Consider the following 18,284-nt stretch of genomic DNA (forward strand, 5'->3'; position numbering starts at 1 on the left):
CTTGCATGTTGTGTAACCCAATTCCCTGATGGAGCAGGAAACCCTACACCATCACACAATGGTGGTATTCAAATAATTCTCTGCCTTAATGACCGAGTGGCTGGACGTGGCTGGGTTGGCATGTCACTGGATGGGCATGGCCAACTCGACATCACTCACATTGAGGTGTGCCTTGCCTAGGCCCCATTGCCTGGCTTCCAGAGCTCTTCTGGTCTTTGTCTATTAATTTGTCTACTACTATAGTGTCTAGTTGATTATCTAATGCAGGGATGTCCCAACTTGGGAACTTTAAGACTTGTGGACTTTAACTCCCAGAATTCCCCAATTCTGGGAGTTGAAGTCCACAAGTCTTAAAGTCCCCAAGTTTGGACACTCCTGATCTAATGCATGATTGTCCTTCGGGATCTGGAAATCCCAGAGATTCTTAACTCTATTCTCCACGATCTTCTGTGGAAACTCCTAGATAGCTGGCTGGGAAATTCTGGGAGTTAAACTCCATATGTTTCAGCTGAGAGATACTGATCTATCCCTTGAGTTCTATCTAGTATGGTAAATCCCTACTTCTATAGATCCGGTGCTTAGTGCTTGTTCTTGTGCTGTTATAATCAGTGATCAGTGCTGCCTTTTATACACAAACATGCATACACAGACACACACACACCAGAGCAGGGGTCTCCACTAGTTAATTGTTCTGTCTGGAAATTTCTCCTTGGTTGTAGGCTAGATATCTCTTTGAAAACCTTTTATCTATTACTTATCTTACCATTGGTGCTTTGGAAAATTGGTTGACATCTTCTCTGTGACAGCCCCTCATGTATTGGAAGGCTCCTGTTACATCATCCCTTGTTCTCCTTGTTATGTTAGAACACAGTTCCTACAACTGTTCTTCATGTTTAGTCTCCTGCTCCTAATCATCTTTATTGTTCTTCTTTGCAATATCTCTAGAGTTACTGCTATTGAGTCAGATATCTCCTTTTCCATACAAGTACTTTTATTATTTTCTTGTTTAAGTTTAAAATCTGAGCTGCATTTTATTGGGTAGGGCCCAGTATTCAAATCTGTCAAGATCCTTCTGGACCTTGAGCCTATCTTCTAAATCAGTGATGGCGAACCTTTTTTGGCTCCCGTGCCAAAACCGGGGGGAGCACAAAGAGTTCGTGCGCAGGCATGCCACACCCATAATGCTATGCACGCGCTGCAACATTCATGTGCACGTGACCAACAAACCCCCCTCCCGCTTTTGGTGCGTTTTTTTCATTCTCCCTAGGCTCCAGAGGCTTTCTAGGATCCTGGAGCGGGCAAAACAGCCCCCTCCCTTGGAGGCCCTTTGGAGGCTTCAGGAGCTTCCTGAAGTCTCTGGAGGGCATAGAAGTTCGGGAACCCAGAAGTTCAGGAATGGTGACTTCCGGTTTGCGCTTAGGGCCATTTTTTGCCCTCTGAAACCTTCAAGGAAGCTCCTGAAGCCTCCAGAGAGTCTCCAGGGAAGGGGGGCTGTTTTTGCCCTCCCCAGAGGCTTCCTGAAGGTTCTGGAGGGCAAAAAAATGACTCTATGAGCAAATCAGAAGTCACTTCCAGTTTGTCCGTAGGGCTGTTTTTAGTCCTCCGGAGCCTTCAGGAACCTTCAGGAAACTTCCCTGAAGGCTCTGGAAGACTAAAAATGGCCTACGGACAAACCGGACTCCTGAAGGTCCCTGAAGGTTCTGGCAGGCTAAAACCAGCCCTACGAGCAAACCGGAAGTCCGTTCCCGAACTTCCGGTTTACCCGGAGGGGCGGTCTTTTGCACTCTGGAGGCTTCAAGGAAGTTCCTGACGCCTCCAGGGGGGCGGAGGAGGCTGTTTACACCCTCCCCAGCTCCTATAAAGGCTCTGGAGCCTGAGGAGGGTGAAAAAAGCATGCAAAAGAGGGGGGAGTGCAGGTGATGTACGCATGCACACTGGGATTGAGCATTGCATTATGGATTTGGCATGTCCACGCACAACCTTCCTGCGCGTCCCCCCTTTTGGCATGCGAGCCAAAAAAGGTTCGCCATCACTGTTCTAGGAGAACGGTGTGTGCCAACTTTCTACATTAAGAAGTACTCATTGAGTATGGTTTGTCAGCCAGTTACAAATCTATCTGGTAGTGATGCCATCTATCCTGCATTTTTATTCCACTTACTGTGTAGGACGAGCCTATGAAATCCTGACTATGCCTGTTCTGTTCCGCACTGCACATTAGTCTGTGTGCACCTCGACATGCAGCAAAACCAACCTATCCTCCAATAAAACAGACCCTGTGCGTAGATCTGAATGCTTTATTGGGAGAACAGGGTATGGTGAAACTGAAGAAAATAAAGATACATACAGTGAGAGATAAGATACAAATACGAGATAGACAGCATAAAGCTACTGATGAATTTAACCAACCAACAAGCAGCTTGAACTTCACCAGTGATGCTCCATGTGAGGGGTGTAGGCCTGTCTCCGGATGACCATGTGTCACAGACCAAAGTGGCTGCTTTGGCCTTCTCCAAATGCCGAAGGAAAATGGAGTCAGGCTTCAGACAATTGAGTTGGGCCTATCTGTCTCTCCAGCCATGTTGTGGCATGTACAAGTTACATTTTGTAGCGTGACAATGCCCCCACCCAAATACTTCCAAATATTTGAATGTTTTAAATGCAACTAAAGAGAAAAAGCTCTTAATATATGACTAGAAAGTAACTATACCATTGATATTTAATTTTATTTAAATCAAATTTAGACGACTTCTTCTTAGTCTTCATCACATTTTAGAAGAGTGAAATATAGCTATTATACTTGAAAAAAGATTTTGCACATTGATTTGGGGAGCTTCTCATCATTCTAGGTCCTTGAGAGAGGAATCCTTCATCCCATCAGCTCTTTTCACTCACTGTACATTGATGTACATGTGGCAATTCCCTCAGATTATGAGGCCTTTCACTAAATAAGGCTCCATGCTTCTCTATGCATAGTAACTGCCTCAGGTCACAGTTCTACAACGTGGATGCAACTTTTGAGTCTTTTGGAATTTTTCACATCACAGAGATGGCTCCCCTTCTCTTTTGTGGTCAGGAAGATCAGAATTTGTTTTCTGAAATAGTTTTTTTAAAAACTCAAGATTATTTATTTTGGCCTTACTGATTTGTGATTGGCACCTTTCTTGCTTGATCGTTTGCAATGTTAGCACAGTGGCATCACTTTGTTATTTTCTTGAGTATCCCTAACTTGGTACAAAAAGAGAGGGGGTGTAATCATGAAAAATTAAAAGTAGAAAACCTCTTATTTGTCACTGTTAATGTAATATCACAATTACTCAATAGGACAATTCAATATCAAATTCCACTTCACTCTAAAGTTTGATGGAACTTGAATTCTTTGGATTGTATTTGTATATTTTAAAAAGCCTAGAATCTCTCTGCTGCTCTGTTCCAAATTTTCTGAGGATATAGAAAAGCACTCTAATAAAATGGGTGTCTATTAATGAATGAGAAAGGGAAAGAATAAGAAAAAAAAGGGAAATTTAAATCCTTTTGAGTGTGATCAAGTGGAAAGAACAAACAAGTGGGGAATAGGAATTCTACCGTTGAAAATAAATCGTATTTAAATTTAAATATAGATACCTTCAATAATCCAGGTCATAATAAAAATGGCACCTAGGAATTGTTTTTATTTTCATTAGTAAATTCATATCCCACGCTCAAACAATAGGAAGGATTGAGCTACAAAAAAATTCCTTTGCAAGCTCATTCCCTGTATATAGGAAAATTCATTAATGTAACTTTCTCGAATTAACATACATTCCCACCCAATTTCCCTGAGTATGGGAAATTAAGACATTTCTCCTCCTACAGCTCTCTCCAAAGTCCATGCATTTATCTTGGCTTCTCCCTGTGTGGATCTTTGATGACCAGTAAGGTGATTCCTGACATGTTTTTCCATGTGCCCAGCATTTATACGGTTTCTCCCATGTGGCTCCTTTTATGGGAAGTAAGGTGAGTGATCTGACTAAAAGACATTCCACACTCCATACATTTAAATGGCTTCTCCCTTCTGTGGATCCTTTGATGGTATGTAAGAGAACAATTTAAAGTGAAGCCCTTTCCACACTCCTTGCATTTAAATGGCTTCTCCCCTGTGTGGATTGTTTTATGGCCAGTAAGGTGAGTGTTCTGACTAAAAGACTTTCCACACTCAGTGCATTTAAATGGCTTCTCCCCTGTGTGGATTCTTTTATGAATAATGAAGCCACTGAGTTGGCTGAAGCTCTTTCCACACTCCATGCATTTATATGGTTTCTCCCCTGTGTGGATCCTTTTATGAATAATGAGGCCACTGGATTGGCTGAAGCTCTTTCCACACTCCATGCATTTATATGGTTTCTCCCCTGTGTGGATCCTTTTATGGGATTTAAGAGAACAGTTTACACCGAAGCTCTTTCCACACTCCGTGCATTTATATGGTTTCTCCCCTGTGTGGATCCTTTTATGAATAATGAGAGTTCTGGTTTGTCTGAAGCTCTTTCCACACTCCATGCATTTATATGGCTTCTCCCCTGTGTGGATCCTTTTATGGGAAGTAAGATCACTGTGTGTGCTGAAGCTCTTTCCACATTCCATGCATTTAAATGGTTTCTCCCCTGTATGGATTCTTTGATGGGATGAAAGATGACTGCTTCTTCTGAATCTCTTTCCACACTCCATGCATTTATATGCTTTCTCCCCTGTGTGGATCCTTTTATGAATAATGAGAGTTCTGGTTTGCCTGAAGCTCTTTCCACACTCCATGCATTTAAATGGTTTCTCCTCTGTGTGGCTCTGTTTATGGGAACTGAGGCCACTGGAGCGGCTGAAGCTCTTTCCACACTCCATGCATTTGAATGGCTTCTCCCCTGTGTGGATCCTTTGATGGGAAGTAAGCTGACTGCTTCTTCTGAAGCTCTTTCCACACTCCATGCATTTAAATGGTTTCTCCCCTGTGTGAATCCTTTGATGGACAGTAAGATTGCTGCTGTGTACAGATGTCTTGATGTATTTATAGGGCTTTTCCCCCATGTGAATCCTTCTATGAGATGTAAGATTACTCTCTTTGTTGAATCCTTTTCCATAGTGTATGCATTTATATGGTGCATCACATGTAAGAATTACTTTATGTCTCACAAGGGATGCAACCTTATGGAATTCCGAACCACAGTCCATGCATTTATATGGCTTCTCCTTGTGGTTCCTTTCCTGAGCACTCAAAGTCTTCCTTTCAAAGAAGCTCTTTCCATTCTCTGGATTCTCCCCAATGGGAAGACTTTTTTGTGATGTAAGAGACCCATTTTCCTGAGAATTGTAATTTTTTCCATTGTCTTTGGGTATATAATCCCAGCCTTTGGATGTGGATGGATAGTGTTCATTTACCGCTGATGTGTCTTTGGATAGTTTTACACCTTTCCCCATATATTTCTTCTGTATTTTTCTCCCTTCCTCAAGAAGCTCCTGCATGTAAGCCTCAATGGAAGATGAGCTTTCTTTATTCCAATTATTTGAGGACTTTCGCCTGTGGAATTCCATTTGAATTGCAGGGTGTTCCATTACGTCTCCATGCCTGAACCCTTGGAATGATTCCCTTGACTCTTCATAGTCTTGCTCATTATCACCTTCAAGGGGAAAGAGAAATAAACAAGACAGCAAGTTTAAAGGAAAAGATCTATCAGTCAGAAGTCATCCCCCTTTAAACTCATCTTCAACCTCCTCTTTTTCTTCTTACAGAAAACATGTTTCACTTGCATTTTGTTTATTTACCAAAAATCACATTGAAGGGGGAAGTGTTCTTCTATTAAGCTTATGCTGCATGTTTGCAATGGGGAACCGTCACCATTTCACTCCTAATTCTAAGGCGCAGGATAGAAATAAAACAGAACTAATTAACCAACTTACTTGAATGACAAGACCTCATAGTAATAACACAGACTTATATATCACTTCACAGGACTTTACAACCCTCTCTAGGCGGTTTTCAGAGTCAGTATATTGCCCTCAACAATCTGGGTCCTTATTTTACTGACCTCAGAAGGATGGAAGGCTGAGTCAACCTTGACCCTGGTGGGATTTGTTCTGCGAAATTGCAGGCAGCCGGCAGTCAGCAGAAGTAGCCTGCAATACTGCATTCTAACCACTGCGCCATCACGGCTTCACGGGACTGATATGGAATTATATGGACCAAAAAAGCTGAAATCTGCGATAGAGTTTAACATTACATCAAGACAAGGAATGACTTTGCCACTGACATGTTTAAATAGAAATTACATTGGATGTTAAATGGCACAGGATGCATCCAAAGAGAACACCACGGATCTATTTCCTTCCTAGGACCAGGAGAACGACGTATTTCTACCTGCTTCCTCTCCAGAGATGACATCAATTTGAGATTTTTTAAATGAGAAACAGCCAGAGGTATCGAACTACAAAAAGTCTTCCTGAAGTCTCTGACTGCAGAGTAGGAAACACCCTTACCAAGAGAGGCCACGTTCCTGTAATTTTCCATCATGACTTCCCAATGCAGAGCTTTTTGGTCAGGATCCAGCTGAGACCATTCCTCCTCGGAGAAATACACAGCCACCTCCTCGAAGGAGACAAAGCCCTCCTGATGGGGAAAGAGAGTACACAGAAGGCCCAGGAGGAATTGTTAAAAAAAAGATCCTATCGCTTATAAATTCCCAAAGCAAAGCTATGCACTAAAGCTGTGATGGTGAACCTATGGCATGCAGAGCCATTTGTCAGGGTATGGGAGGAATTGCCCTGTCAGCTGACCAGCGTGCACAGCTGACTTCGGCCTTCTTTTAAGGCCATTTTTTGCCCTCCAGAAGCTTCCTTGAAGCTTCCGGAGGGCAAAAAAATGGCCCTACAGGCAAACCGGTGGTTCAAGAACGTACTTCTGGTTTGCTTGTGGGGGCAGTTTTAGCCCTCCGGAGCCTTCAGGAGGCTTCCCTGAAGGCTCCAGAGGGTAAAAAACAACCCTACAAACGCTTCCAATTTGCTCATAGGATCCTATAAAGTCCCTGGAACCTGGGGAGGGCGAAAAAAGCATGCCAAAAATGTGGGGGAGTGCTGGTTGTGCACGCATGCATACTGGGGTCGTGCGCATAGCTTTATGGGTGTGGCACACCTGCTCATGACCCCCCTGCGCCCCCACTGTTTTTGGCACATGAGCCAAAAAAGGTTTGCCATCACTGCACTAAGGTGCATGGCTCTGCTAAGTAGCATTCCAGGGTTTATGTGAGAAAACGGACAAAGCCAAAAGCTTTTAACTGAAGCAATAGTTTGGAAATGTTTTATCCATTTGACTGATTCTGCAGGACTTTCAGTGTCAGTGAAAGTAACACAACTTTCTTCTGGATCAATTGAGCTACTATCATTCCAAAACTCCATCTATCAGTGACACCAATCTGTTGTGGCCCGCCGGTGGCCAGCAGAGCTGGAGGAGGTTGGGGAGGAACATGGGCCATTCTTGGGGACTGAGAAAAGCTCAGATGAGGGCTCTGCATCGGAGGCAGAGAGGGAGCTAGACAGCAGTGAGGCAGAGGAACAGCTGGAGCCTGTTCCCAGTGTGTGCATGCACAGAGCTGCCAGAAGACAAGAACAACTAAGAAAGCAGGATCGACTCAGGAGTAAAGCCATACCTTGGAGGTGATTGGCCCCGCCCATAGGAAACAAAAAAGGAGCGAACAGGGAGGGGGTTTTTGCAGGAAAAAAATTGTTCATTCGGTTATTTCAAGAGTGAAAGTTCTGTTTGTGACTATAAGAGTCTGTGCCAAGTTTTGCATTGCCCTGCATTTCCTCCTGGATCCACAGCTGACCTTCGAACATCATTTGTCAGCTGTGACCAGGGGAGCATTTGCCCAGGTTCGCCTGGTGCACCAGTTGCGTCCCTACCTGAACCGGGAGGCTCTCACAACAGTCACTCGTGCCCTTGTGACCTCTAGGCTGGAATACTGCAATGTGCTCTACATGGGGCTGCCCTTGAAGAGCATTCAGCGACTTCAGCTAGTCCAGAATGCGGCCGCGCGAGCGATCGTGGGTGCACCTCGCTTCACCCACGTAACACCATCCTCCGCGAGCTGCACTGGCTGCCTGTTGGTCTCCGGGTGCGCTTCAAGGTGCTACTTATCACCTATAAAGCCCTTCATGGTACTGGGTCTGGGTACTTGAGAGACCGCCTACTGCCAATTACATCCACTAGACCGATACGATCGCATAGATTAGGCCTCCTCCGAATTCCATCATCCAGCCAGTGTAGACTGGCAACTACCCGGAGGAGAGCCTTCTCGGTGGCTGCTCCGACCCTCTGGAACGAACTCCCCATGGAGATCCGGACCCTCACCACCCTCCAGTCCTTCCGCGCCGCTCTAAAGATCTGGCTGTCCCGGCTGGCCTGGGGTTAAGATTCTAACCCCACTCGAATTGTGTGACTGTTGTGTTTTCTTTTTAATATGTTGTATTGTCTTCATGTTGGAAAATTGTTTGTCCTTCCCCCCCCCCCTTTTTTTGAACTGTGAGCCGCCCTGAGTCCCCCCAGGGAAAAGGGCGGCATACAAATAAAGGGAAAATGAAAAAAAAAATGAAAACATTTGGAAACTAGTTATTTGGCAGCTCCCCAAACGAGATAAGGTTTGTGTAAGCCGTGCTGACTGTGAATAAAAGGAATTCACAGTCATGTAAATAAAAGGGGTTTTGGTGGGACCAAGACTTTGCTTCTTGCTTTTTAAGGAAGCCTGGGTGAGAACACAATCCTTCCTGTGTCTGCAGAAGGAAACGTCTCTGTGTTTGGGAGGGGGAAGGGTTCTTTGCAGCATTTTAATAAAGGTCTCATGGTTACCCAGGAAAGAGCAATCCTGTCTCTTCTCAACATCTTCATGAAAGATGTTCCTCCTCAAGTTCCTCCTCAAGTTGTAAGGAAGCTGCATGTAGTCTGAGACATTGATTGAATGGAAGATAACCATTCAATACATAAGATGTATTGTTATTATGACTGGAGTTGAAGGAACAGCTGTGGAAATGAGAGGATTTCTCAATGAGTTGACTTTGTTTTTTCTTAGTCGATGGTATGGATCAGAAAACGGAAAACACTTTGTATGAAACATGGAACAAGGACCAAACTGCCCACAAACTGGTCAAAGCAACAGTAAGAATGGATTAAATGGACTATTTAAGCTAGCAAATGAAACATGAACAGGGAAAAAATATGGATCAGAAAAATCAGCAAATAAAGCAACAGCTCAACGAAGAGGAACAACAGATAAATGATAAGCAAAAGGAGCGGAAATAACAGAGGTATTGGTCACATCAACAAATGAATCAAGGACTTGAGCCAAAATAGGATTGACAAATCAGCTGACAAAGGAAGAAAGACTGAAGAAAATAAAACAGATAAATCAACAATTGGAGAGACAGGAAGATGCTTTTGATAAGGAGTTTGGGATATGGGCAGATAACTAGGAGAATTGGCAACGCAAGATTGTACTGGGAAGAAAGTTTAGATTAAACAAAGAACAGATACATAAAGATAGAGACAAAGATGAAGAGTGTGGGAGGCAAATTTAAAAATGCGATAAAAATTGAAGCACTAAAGAAGAGAAGAGATGATGAATTAAAAATTGCCCTTTAAACATTAAAGTAGCCTGAGTGTAAGCTAAGGAGACAGAGATAACATTAGTTACGGTAAATATTAAACCATAAATTGTTTATAGAATGAATAAAACAATAGAAAGATTAGAAATTTACAGATGTTAGGCATTTTTCTTTTTTATGTATGTTTCAATAATATAATGAAGATTATATAAATTTGATAAATATGATAGAGACTATTAACAATGTTAACGTGAATTGGATTAAAATGAATGATAGTCAAACTTTTTTATATACGTATAATAGAGAAATGTCTAGACTGAACAAGGAAGATAGAGATGAAGATAGAGATAAAGATGAGGAGTTAGGCATTTCTTGTTTATGTATGTTTTAAAAATAAAATGAGGGTTACTAAAATTTGATAAATGGGATAGAAATTGCTAATACTGTTATTGTGAACTGGACTAATATGAATGATACTCAGAACTAATTCTGTTCACACACAATACAGATGTATATTTAAAAAATAATAATAAAACATATATTTTTAAAAAAGAAATTATTCGCAAGCCAAAAGTGCCTTGACTAAAAACGTGTTTGTTTTTTTTTAATTGTAATTGCCATTGTGAATATTTAGACAGTTTTCAGCATCCTTGCAAAAATCTAACTCAGAGTTAGGGAAAAAATGAGCATCCAGAAGGATTATTTGAAAAGTGTGTAATTAGCATAACTACAATTGTAATAATAATAATTGGAAACAATTAGCAGTTATTTAAAATACTGGTCTTAGAAGATTTTCTAAAAAGAAGCTGTTTCAACTTAAAATCTTGCTCAGGAACACAAAAATAAGCCAACTCAAAAAAGAAGGATTAAATGGAAAGAGACTGTCTATGAACATCAGCTTGACTTTCTGAAGGAAAGGGAGCATACAAATCTAATAAATTAATTTCCTCTTACTTGAACTGGAGTTTCAACCATTATTTGAGTTCCACCACCAGGAAGGGTCAATTTCCTTCTATTCTTCCCTATGAGGGAGACAAAATTTACACTGCATAATTCATAACGTAGAAGTTCTATAGAAGAGAAGGCATAGAGAAGATGAAACAGCTGATATCTTTTTGGGGAGTGGGAGAACCTCGTATTACCTCTGGTCTTGTCCATATTTGGATCCTCCTGAGAGATTCTCCTGAAAAACATTTCCGGAGATGAATTTGATGGATGCCTCCTTCCCTCAGGATCTCTGATCTCTACCATGAAGGACTTGAAAAAGCAGGCAGGAAACAAGAAGAAAAATGAATGGATAATACACATCAAAAAGTGGATTCTTCTTCTGTGAACACCCCTCCAAAGCCCCTGAAGGCTATCAATGACATTGGGAATTTGGAAAGGAACAACTATCAAAAATAAAAGAACAAGGTCCTACAAGAATTAGAAGTACAGTATCTCCATGTATAATGAATGCCAAAGAACTCTGGTAGGCGTGAGTTAAGAATTCAAACCCACTGTTAGATTTAGACTTAGACTAAATTTAAACTTAAATTTGGATTTAATGAATTCTGAGCTCCCAAATGAAGATCTCTCACCTGCCAGTCAATTCTCTCCTTCTGCTCCACCACCTGGCTCAGGAGATAACCTTCCACCAGGGCCACCGCCTGGGAGCTGGTCTCTGCTCCACACTCTCGTACCCAGCTCTCAATGTGCAGAGGCAGAAGTGCCAAGAACTGTTCCAAAACAACCAGGTCCAGTATCTGCGCTTTTGTGTAATTTTCTGACCTCAACCATCGACTACAAAAGGAATGGAGTTGGCTGCATAGTCCTCTCGGCCCTTCATCCTCCTGGTGCTGAAAGCTCCTGAACTTCCATAGCTGAACTTCTGAAAGGTTGGTTGTCTCCTCCAAGATCTTCTGACCAGTTCTTGCCCAGATCTCTTCATAGCTCCCAGGCTGGACACCCAAAGGGCCTTTTCCAATTTCCTCACTCTCCAAAGATTGGCTTTTCATTCTTTCTCTTCAAACACCTTTCTATTCATAGTACCATTGCTGTAGCTACAGGTCAGGGAAGACTTTCAGCCATCTCTGTCCAATTTTTTGCCTCCCAGAGAGGTAGTACAAGTAGTTTCCAATTCCTATATGTGAGATTAAAAGAATGTGGTGGATTAAGAACATTCCAATGGAAAGATATATTTTCCCAAGCTAGTACAGGATTGCAGAGGCCTTGTGCAGTAATATGTGTTTGTACAAAAACTGAGATTGATTTCCATCAAGGACTTGGAACACTGAATAAATGCATGTTGGATCAGTGTTTCAATTTCTTTTCGTCTCACAAAGTTAGGCTTGCTTTATAAAAAAATAGATCTGCATTTACCTACAAAGGTTTTACCCAACATGCCAAACTCTAAACCAGGAAAGTTCCCTTTAAAAAAAAAAATGAACCTGCTTTGGATGTTCCCTTTCTTCAGGGTTTGCTTTTGGAGAGCCAAATCACATAATTGCACGGAGGTAGGTTCAGAAAAATACCCAAACCTAAACAGGCTAAGCAACTCTTCACACTAGACACCCGGGGTTATTGATGTGCTGGTTCACTCACCCTCCCAAGAGAAATTGAACTCCCGGGGATCCAACCCTATTCTAGTCTCCTGCAGCACTTAAGCAGAAGGCGGACACAATCTCCTGCAGTTCCTCCCTTGCAACCATCTTCTTGTTCTCTGCTCCAGATTTGCCCTCCAGGCTCTCCCCATCTCCGACCTCGGAGCTTCCTCCAGGTTATGGAGGGGCGGAGGGTTCCCCCGGGACCCTCCCTCCTCTCTGGGGATTTGTTCCTGGGGCGACGCGGCTCGTCCTGAGCACCGCTTCCCTCTGCCTGCCACCTGCGTGGAAAGGGGCGGCAGGGGAACATGGGATCCCGGGCTCTCCCACCCCCAGGACTCCGAAGACGGAACCTCCATGGGGACTTGGCTTCTCTCCCTTCCTTCTCTAGCACCAGGAACCCCTGTTCCCCCCTCCCCTTTTGCACGCGGAGACTCACACACTCAAACCGCCACTTACTCTGCCCACCTGTAGTTTTCCCCCCTTTAAGACTTTCCGGCACCCATTCAAACCTCCTGTGAAGCTCAAAGGGTTAAATAGAGACGTCAGATCCAGTGACGTCACTTCCCTCCCATTCTTCTATGGTGAATCACCTCTGGCGTCCGCCCTCCAGTGGCCGAATGGGGAATCGCATGGCGTCCGGTTCTCTTTTTAGAGGGACACACCTGGTGGATTCCTGTGTGCATGGAAGGTGCTTATGCAAAGGGTGGAAACGGTGCTTTTCCATCAGGGCCCAGAAAGGAGGAGGTTGTTTTCCTCCCGATCAATAACCTTTCTTTATCCAATTGCTTCTGATAGAGTTACACCCATGTGTCCCCTTTCACTTTTAAGAAGGGTTCCTGTAGAAAGCTACATCCTTTTATACAGGGAGTGAAGGCACCCAGAAGAAATAGGATTCAGCCTTATTCTTACTCAAGAGATTCAAAATATAGAATACCCAGTAACATTGTTGGAAGGGATATTTCATGTTGTGTAGCCCAATTCCCTGCTCCAGCAGGAAACCCCACACCATCGCAGACTAATGCCTGTCCAATGTCTTTTTGAAAAGCTTCAATGATAGAACACCAAAAACATCTGGAGTCCAGCTGTTCCTTTAGTTAATTGTTCTGTCAGGAAAGTTCTCTATGACAACCCCTCATGTATTGGAAGGCTCCTCTTACGTCAACCCTTGTTCTCTCTGTTTAGAACCCAGCTCCTGCAACTGTTCATGCTTTAATCTCCTAATCATCCATGTTGTTGTTCTTTGGGATATTTCTAGAGTTCCGGCTATTGAGCCAGATATCTCCTTTTCCATAGAAGTACTTTTATTATTTCCCTGCCTGTTTAAAAGCTGAATTGCATAATTTTCGATAGGTGCCTGTGTTCAAATCTTTGATGATCCTTCTGGACCTTGAGCCTATCTTCTAAATCTAAAGCATTGGCTATTCACTCTAGCTTGGTTGTTTTTGGGAAAAGGAGGCACACAAAGGCTTCAGTAACAACAACTCTTTATTGCAAGTCAAGTAAACATCCGGAGTGAGAATGGTCTGGCAGCATCTGCCTGTATTGATCTTTGTCCTCCCACAGGTGAAGAGGAGGGAGTTGTTGTGGCGGAGCCAATGGTTGCTATTTTTTTACTCATCTTCCAGATTTTTTTCTTTTGTGTGTTTTAATCCACCTAATGTAAAATGAAATTGTGGTCCCACGTAGCCATGGGGAGGCCAAAAAATAAGAAATAAAACACTAAATAGGGGTTGGGGGCAGCAGAAGAGTCACAAAGAGAAAAGAGAAAAGGATACAATAATATAAAAAGCCAAAAGGGTAAAAATCTTTGGTCTCTTGTATGCCCTTTTCCAATTGGTTCTAATTAAAAAGGGGGAAAAGTAAAAAGTAAAAAGTAAAAAAATAAAAAGGGGAACAAAACAAAAAAATAAGGGAGAGCAATTCCCAAATCAAAATATAAAAATATGAAAATACAAAAGTTACAAATAGAAGGGAAAAAAGAGAAAAAAGAGAAGTAGAATATTTAAGTGTTCCTTTGGTGCAGTCCACTTAAAACAAGCTCACAAAGTGCCTCAATATAAAGTAAAATTTAAAAAGTAAAAGGAAGACGGAAAGGAGTCCTAGCTTCCATAACAGAGTAAGATTAACACTGCCACCAAAGAAAAAGAAAAAGGAATTCAAAGCTTTTGTAGTGTGAAAGCCTTTTCAGGGTCACTCTGAGCTTTCCCTTAAAGTTTTTATTTATACTTTCAAAGTGGGTTTCCAGGCATTGAAAGTTTCCCAAGGGACACCTGTATAAACAACTCTGTTCCTCTCACTATCAAGCCTTAGAAAGATAACCTTAAGAAAAACAGCTTCTCTCCAGACATTCATGCAAAAAATAAAAACATTGTTTCATTGTGGCAGTGATACTTGTTTCTCACTCAGTCTTTGTCTCTTACACTCCGCCTTTTACTTTAAAAAAATAAAATAAAATGGAAAGCCAAGAAAAGAAAATATATTAACTCATTAAGTAAAGGTAAAAAGAGAGAAACTTTTAAATAGTTCAAACTTAGTTGTATCAATTTTTCCAAAGAATCCAATAAATAAAGTAAGAAAAAAAAGTGCAAAGAATCATTCCACTTTAAAACGTAAATTGCAATGAAAGTCCAATCCGGCTTCCAGTAGTAAAAAGGGGAAACCTTCAATTGACCATGCATTAGATCCGCCACTTACTCTCTCATCAGTCTTTATTTTTAATAAAACCTCCAAATTTAGGGTGTTCTCTCTCCAATAGAAAAAAAGAATTTAAGGAAGAGGGCGTGATGTTGCTGTGGAACGGTCAGATTTTCCTGGAGTCCCAGGATTGCCGCCCAATTCTGGTTGTTTGGATGGTCCATTCAGACCTAAACCGTCCTGTAGAGACGGTGATAGGTAGGGGTACATCCTGTCGATCCCAGAGACACCCACAATGTCTCTGGTGATCCGGGAAAAAGCCCCCCTTGCCAGCGACTAAGAGTCAGCCTCTCAGCTGCTGAAACTGCTGACCGCCCCGAACCTAAGCGCTAAAGAGAAGCATTTCAATTTGGTGAGAGTTTTATTTTATTTTTCTTTGGAGAGAGAATATCCTAAAACTTGGGACATTCTACTTAAAGAAAAAGACTGATAAGAAAATAAGTGGCGGATGTAAGAAATAGTTAATTGAAGGTTTCCTTTTTTTTCCTTTTCAATGCCGGAAGCCTGACTGGACTCAAGAAGCTATTTGAAGCGATTTGATTTGGACTTGGACTAGCTCTTTGTACTTTTCTTCTTACTTATTCTGTTGGACTTTTTTTTTTGAATTATTGTTCCAATTAAGTTGGAACTGACCTAGAATATTTTCCTTTTTTATTAATCATGTCCATTTTTCTTAGAGAACGTTAAAGACAGAGTGTAACATTGTAACAAGGGTTGGGATTGAAACAAGTATCACTGCCACCTAGTGGTTTTGGAACAATGTTTTTATTTTTGCATGAATGTTTGGAGAGAAACTCTCCAAGGCTATTTAGTTAGATATGATAGTGAGAGGAATACAGCTGTTTCTTGGAAACTAACAGTAGCAGCGAAAATTATTCTGAAAGAATAAACTAAATCTTTCTTTTTAAAGGGGAAAGCTTAGAGTGACCTTGGAAAGGCTTTCACCCAATAAAGACTTTGAACTTTTCCTTTTTTTACTCCCTTTTGGCGGCAGTGTTTACCTTACTTTGTTTTGGAAGTTGTGGTTCCATTCTGTCTACTTTTTCTGTTTTGATTTTTTTTTTAGTGTTTTAAGTGTGTTTGGACTAAAGAATTTTTTCCCCTTTTTTTTATCTTCTTCCCTTTCTTCTTTTCATAACTATTTACATAGGAGAGATCCAAGAATTTTTGTTTTTAGTTCTTATCTTCTTTTTTCTTCCCTTCCTGATTTTTGATCTTCCATATTATTGCATATTTTTCCCTTTCCCTTTCCCCTTTTTTCCTCTTGTTCTTCCTCATCTTCCACTTTCTGCTTCCTCATGGTTAAAAATCAAACACGAAAAGGAAGATGAGTAGAAAAATAGCAACTGTTCACTCCGCAACAACAACCCCTTCCTCTTCACCTGCAGGAGGGCAAAGATCAATATAGACAATGCTTCAACAGGAGAAGGAAAAGGACAAGGGTGTAACATTAGAGGCAATTATGAAAGGGATACAAAAACTGGAAGCCAGAGGAGAGAGTATTGAGAAGAGGATAGAGAATATAGAACAAAAGACAAGACAAGAAAAGCAAGAAAAAATTGAAACAATTCAACAATGGGTGATGTAATATGAAGACAGACTACAAAAATTGAAGAAAAGGATGAAGAAAGAGAGAAGAAAATGGAGAATATTGATGGTAGATTGAACACAGTGGAAAAAGACAGCAGCGGAATACTGGGATGGGAAATGGATCAGTCAGAATTCTTTTTAAGATTCCAAAACATAGAAGAAAAAGGTGAGGATTTGGCCCAAATAATATCAGAATGACTGAAAGATGTGTTAGAGATAACCCAGGAGAAGATGATTGATGGCATAGATGAGGTGTTTCGAGTCTACACAAGATATGCAGCGAGAAATAGACTCCGAGGAAAGTCCATGTAAGATTTACCATGAAAATAATTAAATCACAAATTTTACAGAAAACAAGAGATAGAAAATTGGAATATAAGGGGAAGGAGGTTATAGTGCTGAAACAAATCCCAAAAAGAGTAAAAGAGACGAGAAGAACATATCAATTCCTGATTAAGAGTCTACTTAAGAAAGGTGTTAACTACAGATGGCTTATGCCAGAAGGTTTAATATTTACATGGCAAGGACAGGAAAGGAAGATACATCGATGCAGAACCTCTGGGATACAATGAAGGCTTATACTAGAGGTTTGATAATAGCTATACAAGAAAGGGAAACATAAAGAAAAGGCAACTTCTTAAAGGTTTAGAGAATGATTACAAGGCCCTTGAAAAAGGGTTACAGAAGTCTCCACAAAAAAAGGATATTAAAATAAAAATGGATATAAATAAACACAAAATGGATCTATTGGAAAAGGAGAAATTAGCACAAAAAATTAGAGGTGCTAAGCAGAACTATTTTGAAAATGCTAATAAACCAGGCAGATGGTTGGCGTACACATTGAAAAAAGAGAATAAAAAAAAATATTGCAATTAAAAAATAATCAAGGATAGATTTGCTATGGAATGGTAAAGAAGAAGAAAATTATACAAGATTAATATGTTAAGCTGTATGAACAAGAGAATTTAGATGAGGGAGGAGTTAAACAATATCTACAAGAAACCAATCTTCCCCAGATACCCAAAGAAATGGAAACGATATTAGAAAGTAGAATAACCATGACGGAATTAACTGAGGCACTTGAAAAACAAAATAATGGCAAGAATCCAAACCCAGATGAGCTGCCTGCAGAATTCTATAAGACTTTTCAAGATTTGTTGTCCATTCCACTACTGGAAGTTATAAATGAGGTAATGTCCGAAAGTAGGATACCAAAATCATGGTCAGAGGCATATATTATACTCCTACCCAAGAGGAGATTGATTTATTACAAATTAAGAATTATAGACCCATCCCCTTGCTGAATTCAGACTATGTTATTTGCTTTGATACTAACAAAAGACTTTAAAATATTTAAATGGGTTTATCCATCCCGATCAAAATGGGTTTCTTCCAAAAAGACAAATCAAAGATAATATGAGGATAATTTTAAATACATTGGAATATTATGAGGCACACGCTGAAAAACAAATGGCTTTGATCTTTTTAGATGCCCAGAAAGCATTTGACAATGTGAATTGGCGATTTATGTTCTTAAAATTGGAACAGATGAATTTTGGCAAGAAATTTACACAAGCCATTCAAACCATATACCATAAACAAACAGCAAAGATAATGATAAATGGAGAACTGACGGATTCCATTGAAATAAAGGTACAAGACAAGGCTGCCCACTATCACCTTTACTTTTTGTTTTAACACTAGAAGTATTAAATAGAAAGATCAGAGAAGAAAAAGAAATAAAAGAAATGAAAATAAAAAAGAATATAAACTACAAGCATTTGCAGATGACTTGGTTTTTAT

The 18,284-nt window shown here is 40.8% G+C and overlaps 1 protein-coding gene across 3 annotated transcripts in view; it reads right to left on the reverse strand.

Annotated features, from left to right (window-relative positions):
- Window positions 1-2,252: 2,252 nt before the first annotated feature.
- The window catches only part of LOC106548772 (uncharacterized), a 62,837-nt gene continuing 46,805 nt past the window's right edge, over window positions 2,253-18,284 (reverse strand). For 2 of the 3 annotated variants that reach the window (XM_087708740.1, XM_087708738.1), the window contains exons 2-6: window positions 11,193-11,734; window positions 10,755-10,869; window positions 10,567-10,634; window positions 6,499-6,628; window positions 2,253-5,642 (exon numbers count right to left, since the gene is read on the reverse strand). In XM_087708740.1, the coding sequence (XP_087564866.1) occupies window positions 3,952-5,642; window positions 6,499-6,628; window positions 10,567-10,634; window positions 10,755-10,869; window positions 11,193-11,609 (2,421 nt within the window). In that variant the 5' untranslated portion in view covers window positions 11,610-11,734 and the 3' untranslated portion in view covers window positions 2,253-3,951. Of the gene's footprint in view, window positions 5,643-6,498; window positions 6,629-10,566; window positions 10,635-10,754; window positions 10,870-11,192; window positions 11,735-12,195; window positions 12,327-18,284 lie in introns of those variants that run through there. The other variant, XM_087708739.1, reaches the window with a different exon arrangement.

Source organism: Thamnophis sirtalis, unplaced genomic scaffold (assembly GCF_051295495.1).
Source record: "Thamnophis sirtalis isolate CommonGarterSnake01/CBP01778 unplaced genomic scaffold, rThaSir2_p1.2 scaffold_3, whole genome shotgun sequence".
Classification (NCBI taxonomy): Eukaryota; Metazoa; Chordata; class Lepidosauria; order Squamata; family Natricidae; genus Thamnophis; species Thamnophis sirtalis.